This window comes from Chelonia mydas, chromosome 1, assembly GCF_015237465.2.
Source record: "Chelonia mydas isolate rCheMyd1 chromosome 1, rCheMyd1.pri.v2, whole genome shotgun sequence".
Taxonomy (NCBI): domain Eukaryota; kingdom Metazoa; phylum Chordata; order Testudines; family Cheloniidae; genus Chelonia; species Chelonia mydas.
In genome coordinates, this window is record NC_057849.1 from 4,739,288 (window position 1) to 4,753,264 (window position 13,977).

Here is a 13,977-nt window from a genome sequence, read left to right on the forward strand (position 1 = left end):
CTGAGAATCTGAGACCCTGTGATACTTATTCAGTTCTGTTTGGTGCTTTAAGGGGTGTTTCCTTGCTTGTGAGGAGTAAAATATGGAGCAAGGCATTTGGTCACTCTCCTTGGTAGCTCTGCCTAAACTGCACAAGGTGAATTGCCAGCGCTGGTCATCAGTGACAGGTCTGGCTGCCTCCTTCATGCACCCACTCCAGACCCATCCACTGTATGGATGAAATTTTTGTTGCTAGCAGGGTTTTAGGTATAAGGTGGAAATGAGGCTTCCACCAATTCTGGCCTGCAACTGTCCCTGTTGGCACAATTTCCTCTGCCCACTCAGCATGTGTGTGGTTCTTTTGTGAGGGGATTGTGCGTTTGGCTGGGGTATGTTGTGAGGTTCCCAGTGCTCGGGACAAGACGCACAGGAACAAAGGTGGGAATTATGGAGCAACTTGATGCCTTTTTGAGGTTCTGATGCTTTGATGACGTTAAGAGCCATGTTGGACACTGATTCCAAGTTCTGAAGACCAAAACTCCAGTTGGGCCCATTTGATGTGCTTCAGTGAGCTGGACCGATTGTCTAGAAGGCACATGTTGTGTGCTCTTGACAGATGTTTGGCTGCGTGTGTATGTTCTTTCTTTGTGCTGTACTGACTCTGGCCAGATAGGCCATACAGCCAGCTCAGACCGATCTTCCCGATAAATCTACAGACTTGGCTCGCAGAGAAGGAATTGGCTCAGATTTATTGTCAACGAAGCGCGGTCCTAAATATTCTGGCTCCACCAGTACAAATACACTAATACATGTATGCCCATTGCAATGGACTGGCTCAGTTTGTGTCAGGACTGTCCACCATCTCTTAGGCAAGACAAAGACATGTCCTCTGAGATACTTTTTATACCCCAGTACAAACAAGTTACATATTGCTTCTGACGTACCAGGATGTCATCCTCTGACATACCCAGGGACCGCACATTACCTTTCACATGTTGGTTCAATCAAAACATCTCTATCCACTGTCCTCAAGGTGGAACAGAGTGTTCTTGTTCTCATTGAGGAATATGTTTTGTGAAGAGGTGTTCTAGTCCCAGCTTTCTGGAATGTGTTTGTGTCTATATTCTTATACGTAACTACTTCGGAGCATGTCTTTCTGCAGTATCAGCCCTGTTCTTGCCAGATTCTGTGAGTGATCCTCTTGCTCACACTTAACTTTGTCTTATAGGTGCAGGCCTCACACCAGGCCTCTGCTACAAGGGCTTATGTTTCAGGCCCTCTTCCTATCACATGTGCCACAATCCCAGCTACAATTTAAAAAAAGAAAAACCTCTGAAGTCTTTAGTGCTTCTATTTGCAAAGGAACTTGCCCCATCCTAAGCCAAATAGTACAGGTATAGCATTGTACCTAGACTGCCGAGCACCCAACTCACATACCCCATTTATATCATTATGCCTTTTGCATTCAGTTGTTTGCAGGGAGCCTGAGACAATAGCTGTGCCTCTGTGCATCCTATCAGGGTGTTACCATGGTAGCCCAGTGAAGATCTTTGATAAAGTGATCTCGTGAGCTATTCCACTTTTAAAGATGGCTAGGAGAGGGAGTTTGTATCATGAAGATATCCACAAGATACTGCAATTGGCACCCCCAAGCTCTAGAGAAAGGCATCAGAGCCCAAAGATATTAGGTGGCAGGGCCCTTCTTCCAAGGATCCACCCTCACTTTGGGTTCATGTCACCGCCCCCCATGTCTGACCTTCAAGACCCTCCTATCAGGCCACGTTTCCCTGTCCTGGGGTCTCATTCCATTGCCCTACCTTATTCTCCCCAGCTACATATTTTTCTCGGGTGCAGTGTTACTTGCGCCATAGTTGGCATCCACTATACTGGCTCTGGCCCCAAAGTTCCCCACTCTAGCTCTGCCCTGGCTCCTGTTGACACATCTGGTCTGTGCTGCCCCATCTTACAGTTCTAGTCAGCTCCAGCTATAGCCCCTGAGCTCTGCCTTAGGGCCTGCTTCTCTGGCACTTCTGCATCTGGCTGGCATTGCCAGATTTCCACTGCATTAGTAGATCAAAGTCACTTAAAAACTCACCTGAAAGTAGCCCAATCTATTTCTTGAAACAAACTTATTTATATTAACACATTTCTCTATACATAAAATAATAAATGAAAGCTTTTGTTACATACCTACTACAGATTTGATTAAAAAAAAAAAGCTACAAGCCTGAGCAGCCTTTTGTCCACATTAGCAACACATCTATGAGATGACAATTCAGTCAAAATCAGAACTCCAGTACTGGTGCTTGCATCCCGATTGATGGATGGCAGGTGATTCAAACCAAACATGGCAAATGGTAGCATTAAACAGAGCCCAGAAGTAGCCCAAATCATTTGTAATGAAAAAACAGCAAAAGCATAATTATATTTTTACTTCTAATTCCATTCAGTGACGGTAGTCAATGTCCACATTTTGCATTGAATTAGTTTGTTACAGTCTGCCTGTGGTTTATCCCCCAGGTTTCCTGAAAGATTAGAAGTAAAGAAAATCAGGTATGTTTCAGTCACCGGATTACTGTAAAATTGATAAAGAAGTTGAAAATTTTAGTTTCTTATTTTTCTCTTCAAATTGCAGCTTCTGTTCATCAAACTGATAAAGATCCTTGTTCACACAGGGACTAAGGGAAAGCTACCTGGTAGTGTCAGAGCCACGGAAAGGCCGAGGGACAGGCTGTGTGGGGGTTGCGTGCTGGTGGTGACAAAAAAAGAGGTCAGCCGTTGGTCCGAGAGAGGGAACTCAGCAGTGGAGAGAGCTGTGCTTGGTGATGGAGTGATAAGATGTTCGGTGTGAGGAACTTCTCAGACTGAACTTCCACAATGCTGAGCTCAGCCAAACTGGGACAGAGCACCCTTGATTAAGGAGGAGATAGCCTTTCCCCTCTTGTCACAAGAGTTTAAAATCAGTGGCCCAGATGATCACCATCTGCAGGTGTATTTGCCCAATTTCTCACGAAGCTCTTTGGTTTTGACCCCATAAATGATAGGGTTGAGTATAGGAGGGATGAGAAGATAGAGGTCAGCAAAGATGATGTGAACGTGCGGAGCAATGTCCTTTACAAAACGTTGTGTTAGGTGGTAGAAGAGGCTGGGAGTATAATATGTCAGCATCACGCAGACATGGGCTATGCAGGTGTTGAGGGCTTTATGGTGGGCTCTGTTGGAGGAGATTGTGAGGACGGCCTTGATGATCAGACCATAAGACAGGGCAATGAGTGTCAGGTCTAGACCAATGACTAGAAACAGTATCACCAAGCCATATATGCTGTTCACTGTGATGTCCCCACACGATATCTTTGCCACAGCTATAGGTTCGCAGTGTGTGTGGGGGACAATGCGGTTTGCACAGAATTGCAGCCTGGTCAGGAGCAAGGGCAGAGGCAGAACAAAGAGAATGGATTTAATCAAACCTAGAAGCCCTAGTTTAGCTACTCGTCCTTTGGTGAGGATGATGGTATATCTCAGAGGGTTACAAATGGCAACGTAGCGATCGAAGGCCATTGTCATGAGGATAGTTGAGTGCATAACAGTAACCATGGGAAGGAAGAACGACTGGGTGAGGCAGCCAGCCACAGTAATGGTTTTCAAATTGAACCAAAATATGCACAGTGCTTTTGGCACAACGGACGTAGAGGTGGTGATCTCTGTCAGCGCCAGCATGCAGAGCAGCAGGTACATCGGCTTTTGCAGTGTCAGCTCTTTGCTTACAACATACAGAAGCATGAAATTTTCCAAGAGGCCAATAATGTAGAACATTGCAAAAGGGATGGAAATCCAGACATGGGCAGCTTCCAGGCCAGGGATGCCCATTAAGATGAATGTTGAAGGGTCATAGGGCGTGAGGTTGAAAGCTGCCATGAATTTCTCAGTATGTCGATTGGGCTCAGAAATGTTCAAACCGCCTGTGACGAGAGAGAAGCACAGCGAGGGGGGTTACACACTTTATAAGAAATAGTAAGGTAAATATTTTATAGTTATTAATACTCAAGAAAGGGGGGCGAGAAGTGAGGTGCCAAAATTTATAGATGACATAATTATTATTCGGATTATACTCAAGTCTATAGAAGTCCTCAGATGGAGCAAACCAAGCCATGTGACACCCTGCTTTCAGTGCAAGCATGGAGAGAAACTCAGCAAAACACTCGAATCCAGGAGGAGTGGGATTGGGAAATCATAAAGAAAATACAATCACATGAGATCAGCCAGTCAAGTTTCACCCTCCTCTGGACTCCTCTCTGTCGTACTGTGCACCCTTCTCACACAGGATATTGCAGAAATAGGGGTTTCTCGGAAGGGCAATGAGAATGATCAAGGGTCAGGGGAAACTGGCATATGGAGAGAGGTTGTAAAGCCTTGGATTGTTGCCTTACAAAGGAGATGAATAAGAAGGAACATGAGGAAAGTCTATAAAATACTGACTGGTAGAGATCTGAGCGATAATGTGTCTCCCTGTCTCATAAAACAAGATCAAGTAGACATTCAATTAAATTGAAATGTGGCAGAATCAAAATAGATAGATAAAGAATGCTTTCTTCACTCAATGCCTAAACAGACTGAGGAACTCCTTACCACAAGAGGTAGTTGAGGATATGAGATAAGCAAGAAGCAGGAAGAGTTTGGACATTTCCATGGATAGTGAGACTTTCCAGTGACAATAGTTAGACCTAAATAAATATTTTTGAAAGCCTATACAGCCATGTGTTTCAGAGCAAAAGTGAATCTTTAGTTGTTAGGCGTTAGGGTCACAGCCTCTTGATGGTCAATTCATCCCACCCAATCCACCTACTACTGGGTTTTTTACACCTTCTGCAGTACGTGGGGCTGTCACTGTCGGAGACAAGAAACTGGACTTGATTGACCATAGGTCTGACTCACAAGACCATATCTATGTTCACGAGGAGCCAAGTGTCCACCATGGAAACAGATGTTATCATGCTGGGCTATGACCTTGTGCTCAACAGAATGGGCATGAAGGGCACAAGGGTCATAGTATTTAGGGATACAGTGTGACATTGCACTCTATATGATTTTATGAAAATATGCTGATGAGTGTGAATATAAGGTAACTAAAATATGCTTCATGCAAAAGGTCTCTTGTAAGGTATCATTACAAAGTTTATAATCTAATGAGTGTGGTCATTGTATTTGTATAAATGTATCACTCTTGTATCTGCAACTAGAAATGTGAAATATAACTCTGAGGGCCTATTGTAATGAGGCAAAGTATGGGCCATTAATGGTGGTTTGGAATCTTGATGGCTCCCATTAACCAGGACAACTGACTGTGGATGGCTCTGTTTGCAGGCCTTCCTGTGAGTCAGGCTCCGAGGAATGAAGGCTTGGGGTCTCACAGGAAATGTGACCATGTCACCTGGTATTGAAATCCATCTTAAACCTGGTGCTTTTCCATTTAGAAGGAGGGGTGGGGACCCAGGGAGACAAAAGATTCCAGCCTTGTGCCAAAGCTATATAAGATGGTGGAACAGAAAAAAGGGGGCTGCAGTCATGACAAATCCACTAGTTACCACCTGAGATAGAACAAGGACTGTACCAGGGGAAAGGATTGCGCCCAGTCTAGAAAGGCGTCCAATCTGAGAAAGAAACTGATTGAAACATCTGTGAGGGTGAGATTTTATCTGTATTAGGCATAGGCATGCGTGTTTTGTTTTATTTTGCTTGGTAATTCACTTTGTTCTGTCTGTTACTACTTTAGACATAGTAAAACAGATTTATTTGGGGTTTAGACCCCATTGGGATTTGGGCATCTGAGGGTCAAAGACAGGTACAATTATTAAGCTGCTTTCAGTTTAGCCTACAGCTGTTAGGGGACATGGTTAAGACCTGGGTTTGGGGTAGCAGCAGGCTAGCGGGTCTGGTTCAAACCAGGCAGGGAACTGAAGTCCCAAGCTGGCAGCGCAGGAAAGCAGGAGCAGAATTAGTCTTGGCACACCAGTTGGCAGCCCCAAGGGGGTTTCTGTGGTCCAACCCGTCATATACAGGTCTATATATGAATCTAGGAACAAAGAATGTAGGTGATGCTAACACGATTGGGGATTATCTTGAGAAACACAATGATTCTGAAGAAGATTTTGGGGTGAGAAAGGATAATTAGCTAAACATGAGCTCCCAGTGTGACCCTGTGCTCAAACCAGCCCATGTGATCCTGGGATGATAAAGAGGGGGATATCAAGGTAAGGGAGCAAAGTTATTTTACCTCTGTATTTGGCACTCATGTGACAGCTGCTGGAATCCTCTGTCCAGTTCTCGTGTCCACGAAATCTCTGCGCTGAGGAATAAATGTACAACCCTTGCTATTAATGACTAAGAGGAGTGGCTGGCAAATGGTCCCAGAGCATCCTTTCTTTACTGTCTCTGTCCAGGTGGCGCACTTTTTCAGTCAGCCTTCAGGGGCTCCTGCACATGACAGCTGCATTGATCTAGGCCTTCACATTTCCCATAGTTACTGCTCTCATTATGTAATGTGGATACTTCTCAAATTGCCAGTTGTTCCCGTGTAGCAGTTTTTGAAGCACCCTGCAGTGAGTATGGGTGTAACAAGAGAAGCTCTACAGGTGTGATTAGAGGCCCCTCACCCCCAGCAGGGGAGGAGTTGTGGGGAGCGTGGGGCGGCTCAGAGGTTGTGGGAGCCAGGGAGGGCTGGGGAGCACGGAGAAGACACTGGTGACCAGCGTGCTCTTGGAATCAGGGCAGCATGAGATGGGGAAGCAGATTTAGACCGGGGGGGGGGGGGAGTCAGAGTCTGATGGGAGATTGATCCAGCTGAAGAGCAAAGATCAGTCACTTCACCAGTAGGAAGATCAATTGAAGTTACATAATTAATGTTCAACAACAGCAATTGGGAAGCAAGCTGAGTAATCCTTGTGACATCTGGACTGCAGTTCTGTGGTTTGGCAAGAGAAAGAGACTCTGACACCCACCCCAAAATACACTCCGGACAAAGAAAGGTCCCGCCATGCCCTCACAAACTCCAGTGCAGCCTGCCTGTTGATGTAAACCCTGCTCCTTGCCCCATAACCTCAGTGCTCCCCGCCTGCCCATGTACCCCCTGCTCCATCCCCAGAACCCCCAGTACTGGCCACTTGTTCATGTAGGTTCCCCACCCCACAACTTTCAGCCCTATCACACAGTTATACCCCTTACCCAAGACCAAAACCAGGTGCCAGACCCTACAATGACAGCTCACAGAAAGAGCTCCTCAGACGAAGGTTAAACTCAGTGTCGGCCTGCACTGCGGAAAAGGGGGAGATCAGCCTGGACTGCCTTTCTGGGAGACAAAGGAAACCCCACCAGCAGCTCAGCCTGTGCAGGGAAGGAGAGCAGGACAGACCTGGCGGTAGGGAAAGAGGACAGGAAGATTAAAAGGAGCCAGTGTGAGCCACTCCTCTTCAAAATGACACAAAGCATTAACGTACTGCAGCCCGTTAGAAACGCGGACACCCCTTCCTGAGGCTGCTTTTCCATGTTAGCAATTGATGATGTTACTATGAGGCAGTAGTGTGGTTCCTAACAGGAGGAAGGATGGTCCAGATGTGGGGTGGTGTCAGAGACAATCTGCTACAGTGCCACTGTGATCTGGATATTGCACGTCCTCGTCCCCCCATACGCACACACAGACCTGGATCTGCCACAGTGAGATTTCCAACCCCACCTGGTTTCTTCTGAGCCAGAAACATGCTTTTCTCTTTACTGCCTTTTGATTCTTCTCTTCCTCTCCAGAAGCAGAGATGCAGGGGTACGGAGAGAACAGACCCCTCTCTGCCCCCAACAAAAATAATTGTTCTTCTAATTGTTCTGATCCTCTAAGCCTGTGGGTTTAAGATTTGAGCAACTTTCCTGTCAGTTCTTCTTTGGTCCAAATGAGCTCACCCATCCATAGAGGCCACAGAACGTCTGCGGCTGAAGTCACTGGAGGACCACGGTTGTTGTAAATCAGGTCATTTATTTAAGTCCCTACCTGTGAATATAGGGTATATCTCAATGGGCCAAAATTTCACCCTTTAACCTGTTTAACTTTCATCTCGGAACTGTGGAAATTACAGATACTGGTCAGGCTGGAGAGAGTGCTATTCTCTTAGGGTGTTGAAAGTGTCTGAAGGAACCACCAAGTTTATGTGTCCTGCTGAGACCAGGTATGAAAGATATGGATTCCAATAGACATGGGCACTGATTTTGCTTTCATGGAGGCCAGTGTCAATTTGGAGTGACCCACTGAGCACAGAATGTGCAAGCAGAATCTGACCAGTGTGTGACCCATTCTTGTGTTAACAGAGACACCCACTGCAGAGGCCTTGGCTGCACTTCCCAACAGGGTACTGTAATTGCTGAATTGGAAAACTTGAGCAAATCAGAGAAAAAACTACAGCACCCTAAAAGAGAAAGCTACTCAAACAGATAGAAGGACACAATAAGAGACGAGGAACTGATCTTAAAAACAAATATTTGTCTAAACTATTTCCAATACAATTATACTTCCAATTTTACCTACTAAATCACTTGGTCTTTCTGATAATGCTAAACAATTTAAGTCACTGTACTGGTAAATTCCTGCCCAGATGCTTTGTGACATGAACCTTGAACCCTTTCTGAGCCCTAACCACTAACTTTAATGCAGAAACAGGCAACTCACCCAAATCCTGCTCAGCAGAGAAAGGAAATAAACTTACAGTGACAGGGCGGCAGAGCCCTGAGAATCAGTGTATGAATCTCACATCTCTGACACTCAGAGTGCTGGGCAGTGACCTTTATCATTTCCCTGTACGGTCTCTGCAGACGCTTTGATTGGCCAGGACTCCCAAATAATTCCCTCAGCTCCATGAGCAGTGGAAAGAGTAAAAAAAATAGACCCCGGAGAACTTCAGCCTGAGAGCTTCCCCTGGGAGTGAAGAAAGAATTTACAGATAACAGGGGCTCAGATGGTCAGGGCAAACTGTGTCTTGCAGACATTTCAGCCTAGCAATGTCTAGGGCTCTTTAATGTCCTGCCACGTTCACTATGTGTGGGAATGCTGCCAAAAGATACAGGACCAAAGCCTGTTTTCAATTGATCATAGCAGCGTACCACTTTATAACGCCCAGACAGTTGTAATATCCAGTCCATTAGCCTCTGAAATTCATTGCCACCCTGTAGAGGCCAAATGACAGGATGTTGAACTGATGCTAGCCGAAGGGCATGGAAAAGGCTTTCTTCTCTCAGGATTCTGACATCATGGTGCTTCTGAGTATCCCTTTGTGCAGTCTAAAGAGGATATATATCTATCATCTCTGAACTGTTCTAATCGATCTTCTAGTCTCTGGATCGATCAGCATGAAATTTCAATACTGCGTTGATCTTTCCAAAATCAATGTGGTGTTTTTAAGGCAGGTATGCCCTGCTGGGGTGAGAACACAGTAGAAAAGGAACTAAATAACTGCTTTATCTGGATCTTTTGTTCAGTCTACAGTCCCTTCCCCATGCCTGTGTAACAGGTCCCTGGGGGCCTAATTTGAGCTCCGAACGGTATGAGTTTGATGGGTTGTTACCCCAGGGTGTAGTAGGAGCCATGGGAATTGCCGCACCCCTCTGATCACCCAGCAGGGCTGGCCCTTGTTCACACTGTTTTGCTGGTGATTCGTGCTCTGTTATCTCCCAAAAAGACAGCAGATGTTGCCACACACCCAAACTGAGCTACCTGCAGGCTTACCTAAGCCACCCAAGTACAAACAGCAGACATCCGGTGTCAGAGGGCTTTTCCTTCAGCCTCTCACCTGATTCTTGTCACAGAGAGAGAGAGTAGAAGACCAGAAGTCCCAAGTGCAGGTAATGTGATGCTTATTCATTTTAGCGTCCAGCAAGCATGTGTTCCATAAATTGGACACCACAAAACCTTGTTTCCCAGTGTCCCAACGGCATTAAACATAGTCCCAAAGTCACCCAAAACATTTGTAATGCAAAACAATAGCATTATTATATTATTTATGTCTAATTGCATTCAGTGACGGTAGTCAGTGTCCACATTTTCTGTTGAATTAGTTTGCTGCGGTTAGCCTTTATTTGGTTTATACTCCAGGTTTCCTGACGGATTGGAAGTAAAAAAAAAATCAGGTAAATGTCATTCACCGGATCACTGTACAAATGATAAAGAAGTTCAGCATTGTAGTTTCTTACTTTTCTCTTCGCCTGTCTCAAATTGGAGTTTCTGTTCATCAAACTGATAAAGAACCTTTTTCATACAGGGAGTAAGGCATAGCCACATTGCATCAGAAAGCAGTAGTGTCTTCTGGTAGTCCAAGAGTTATGGAAAGGCCACATGATAGGGTGTGTGGGTTTGCGGGCTAAGAGGAGATGCTAAAAGAGGTGAGGTGATGGCAAGAGAGAGGGAACTCAGCAGCAGAGAGAGCCCTGTTGGGTGATGTGGTGATAAGACATTAGGTGTGAGGAACTTCTCAGACTGCGAACCTCTACAATGCTGAGCTCAGACAAACTGGGGCAGAGCACCCTTCATGCCCCAGGTGATCACATTCTGCAGGTGTATTTGCCCAATTTGTCACGAAGCTCTTTGGATTTCACCCCATAAATTACAAGGTTGAGCATGGGGGAGATGAGGAGATAGAGGTTGGCCAAGATGATGTGAACGTGGGAAGCAATACCCTGACCAAAACAGCGTGTTAGGTTGACAAAGAGGCCTGGAGTATAATACGTCAGCATCACACAGATGTGGGTTGTGCAGGTGTTGAGGGCTTTCTGGTGGGCTTTCTTGGAGGAGATTCTGAGGACGGCCCTGATGATCAGACCATAGGACAGGACAATGAGTGACAGGTCTAACACGCTGACTACAAACATTATCACCAAGCTATATGTCCTGTGGAGTGTGATGTCCCCACATGATAACTTCACCAAAGCTATAGGTTCACAGAACGTGTTGGGGATAATGTGGTTGGCACAGAATGGCAGCCTGCTCAGGAGCAGGGTCATAGGCAGAATGAAGAGAACAGCTTTGATCAAACATAGAAGCCCTAGCTTAGCTATTTTTCCTTTGCTGAGGATGGTGGCGTATCTCAGAGGGTTACATATGGCAACATAGCGGTCAAAGGCCATTGTCACAAGGATGGCTGAGTGCATAACAGAAACCATGGAAAGGAAGAAAATCTGGGTGAGGCAGCCACCCACAGTAATGCCTTTGAAATTGAACCAAAATATAAACAATGTCTTCGGCACAACGGCGGTAGATGTGGCGATGTCTGTTAGCACCAGCATGCATAGCAGCAGGTACATCGGCTTGTGCAGGGTCTGCTCTTTGCTTACAACATACAGAAGCATAACATTTCCCAACAGGCCAATAATGTAGAACATTGTGAAAGGGATGGAAATCCAGACATAGGCAGCTTCCAGGCCAGGGATGCCCATTAGGATGAATGTTGAAGTGTTAGAGGCGGTGAGGTTGAAAGGTGCCATGAAGTTCTCAGTGTGTCAATCAGGCTCAGAAATGCTCCAGGTTCCTGTGAAGAGAGAGAAGCACAGCGAGGGGGGTTACACACTTTATAACAAATAATAGGGTAAATATTTTATTGTTATTAACAGTCTATAAAGGGGAGCGAGAAGTGAGGTGGTAACATTTACAGACGACACAAGATTATTTTGGTTATAGTGAAGTCCAGAGAAGTCCTGAGATGGAGCTAACCAAGCCATGAGAAACCCTGCTCTCAGTGCAAGCACAGACAGAAACTCAGCAAAACTTTGGAATCCAGGAGGAGTGGGGTGGGAAATCATACAGAAAATACAATGTCATCAGATCAATCATTCAGTGTTTCACCCTCCTCTGGACTCCCCTGTGTCTGACTGGGCACCCTTCTCACGCTGGATATTGCAGAACTAGAGGGCATCAGGAAAGGGCAAAGAGAATAATTAAGGGCTCAGGGCAACTCTCATAAGGGGAGAGGTTGAAAATGTTGGATTTGTTACTTTACAAAGAAGATGAATGATAGTGGGCACGCGAAAAGTCTATAATAGTCTGACTGGTAGAGAGATTATCAAGAATGCGTTCTCCCTTGTCTTATAAAACAAGATCAAGTGGACATTCAATTCTACGGAAATGTGGCAAAATGAAAATAGATAAATAAAGAATGCTTTCTACACTCAATGTCAAAATAGACTGAGGAACGCCTTACCTGAAGAGGTAGTTGAGGCCATGAGGTAAGCAAGAATCAGCAAGAGTTTGGACATTTACGTGGATAATGAGACTTTCCAGTGACAATAGTGAGAGCTAAATAAATATTTTGGAAAGCCTATACATCCACATGTTTCAGGTCACAAGCCAATCTCTAGCTGTTAGGCACTAGGGTCACAGCCTCTTGATGGTTAAGTCACCCCCCCCCCCCATCTACCTACTGGTAAGTTTATTACACCTTCTTCTGCAGTACCTGAGGCTGTCACTCTCAGAAGGAGGACACTGGATTAGATCGACCATAGGTTTATTTCACTCTGCCATTCCTATGTTGGAAAGGAGCCAAGTGTCCACCATGGAAACAGTCATTATCATGCTGGCCTATGACTTTGTGCTGAACAGAACGGGCATAAAGGGTGCAAGGGTCTTTGTTATTTAGGCCAACAGGCCTGCATCTCTGTTACTTCCCCTGTTTCTTTTGGTGACAGACAGCTTTGTCTGAGTTATAAGTTGCAGGTGTTAACCGACAAGTGTAAGTCACCAACTCAGATACTATCCATTCTCATGTCTGGATATTGATGAAGTTTGCAGATGATACAACAATTGGAGGATGGTAAATAATGAAGAGGTCAGGTCACTGATTCAGAGTAATCTGGATTGGCTGGTAAACTAGGTCAAAGCAAAAAATATATGTTCTAATATGGCCACGTAGATATATACATCCAGGAACAAAGAATTTAGGTGAAGTTTACACGATGGGGACTCTTGTGGGATTGAACAATATTTGGGGCATGAAGGGATAATTGGCTAAACAGTATCAGAGAAGTAGCCGTGTTAGTCTGTATCCACAAAAACAATGAGGAGTCAGGTGGCACCTTAAAGACTAACAGATTTATTTGGGCATAAGCTTTCATGGGCAAAAAGCCCCCTTCATCAGATGCATGGAGTGGAAATTATAGATACAGGCATAAATATCCTGGCACATGAAAGGAAGGGAGTTACCTTACAAGTGGAGAACCAGTGTTGACAAGGCCAAAAGAGTCAGGGTGGATGTGGCCCACTCCCAGTCCCAATTCAAGCCCAAATTAATGGTGTTATGTTTGCAAATGAATTGCATGTCTGCAGTTTCTCTTTGAAGTCTGTTTCTGAAGTTTTTTTTTTCTTGAAGGATGGCCACTTTTAAAGTTACCATTCCTGATGTCTCATTTCTGTCCATTTATTCTTTTATGTAGAGACTGTCCAGTTTGGCCAATGTACTTGGCAGAGGGGCATTGCTGCCACAGGATGGCATATATCACATTAGTATATGGGCAAGTGAATGAGCCCTTGATGGTGTGTCTTTTATGCTTGGGTCCTATGATGATGTCCCTAGAGTAGACAGAGTTGGCAACGGGGTTTATTGCAGGGATTGGTTCCTGGGTTAGTGTTTCTGTGGTGTGGTGTGTAGTTGCTGGTGAGTATTTGCTTCAAGTTGGGGGGCTGTCTGTAAGTGATGACTGGCCTGCCTTCCAAGGTCTGTGAGAGTGAGGGACCATTTTCCAGGGTAGGTTGTAGATCGTTGATGATGCGCTGGAGAGATTTTAGCTGCGGGCTGCAGGTGATGGCCAGTGGTGTTCTGTTATTTTCCTTGTTGGGCCTGTCCTGTAGTAGGTGACTTCTGGGTACCTGGCTGGCTCTGTCAATCTGTTTCGTCACTTCCCCAGGTTGGTATTATAGTTTTAAGAGTCCTTGAAGACTGTGTAGGTGTTTGTCTCTCTTGGAGGGATTGGAGCAAATGCGGT

General features: G+C 45.3%; 2 protein-coding genes across 2 annotated transcripts; both read right to left on the minus strand.

Moving 5' to 3' along the window:
* Positions 1-2,955: 2,955 nt before the first annotated feature.
* On the minus strand, positions 2,956-3,894 carry LOC122462433 (olfactory receptor 52D1-like). Its single transcript, XM_043525568.1, has one exon. The coding sequence runs from the start codon at positions 3,892-3,894 to the stop codon at positions 2,956-2,958; it is 939 nt and encodes a 312-aa protein (XP_043381503.1).
* A 6,654-nt stretch (positions 3,895-10,548) lies between these two features.
* Positions 10,549-11,487, minus strand: LOC119565270 (olfactory receptor 52B2-like). The gene has a single exon (XM_037889768.1). The coding sequence runs from the start codon at positions 11,485-11,487 to the stop codon at positions 10,549-10,551; it is 939 nt and encodes a 312-aa protein (XP_037745696.1).
* Positions 11,488-13,977: the final 2,490 nt, after the last annotated feature.

Coding starts and splice junctions, on each gene's coding strand:
- LOC122462433 (XM_043525568.1), bottom strand. CDS start 3,894: ATGGCAGCTTTCAACCTCACGCCCTATGACCCTTCAACATTCATCTTA.
- LOC119565270 (XM_037889768.1), bottom strand. CDS start 11,487: ATGGCACCTTTCAACCTCACCGCCTCTAACACTTCAACATTCATCCTA.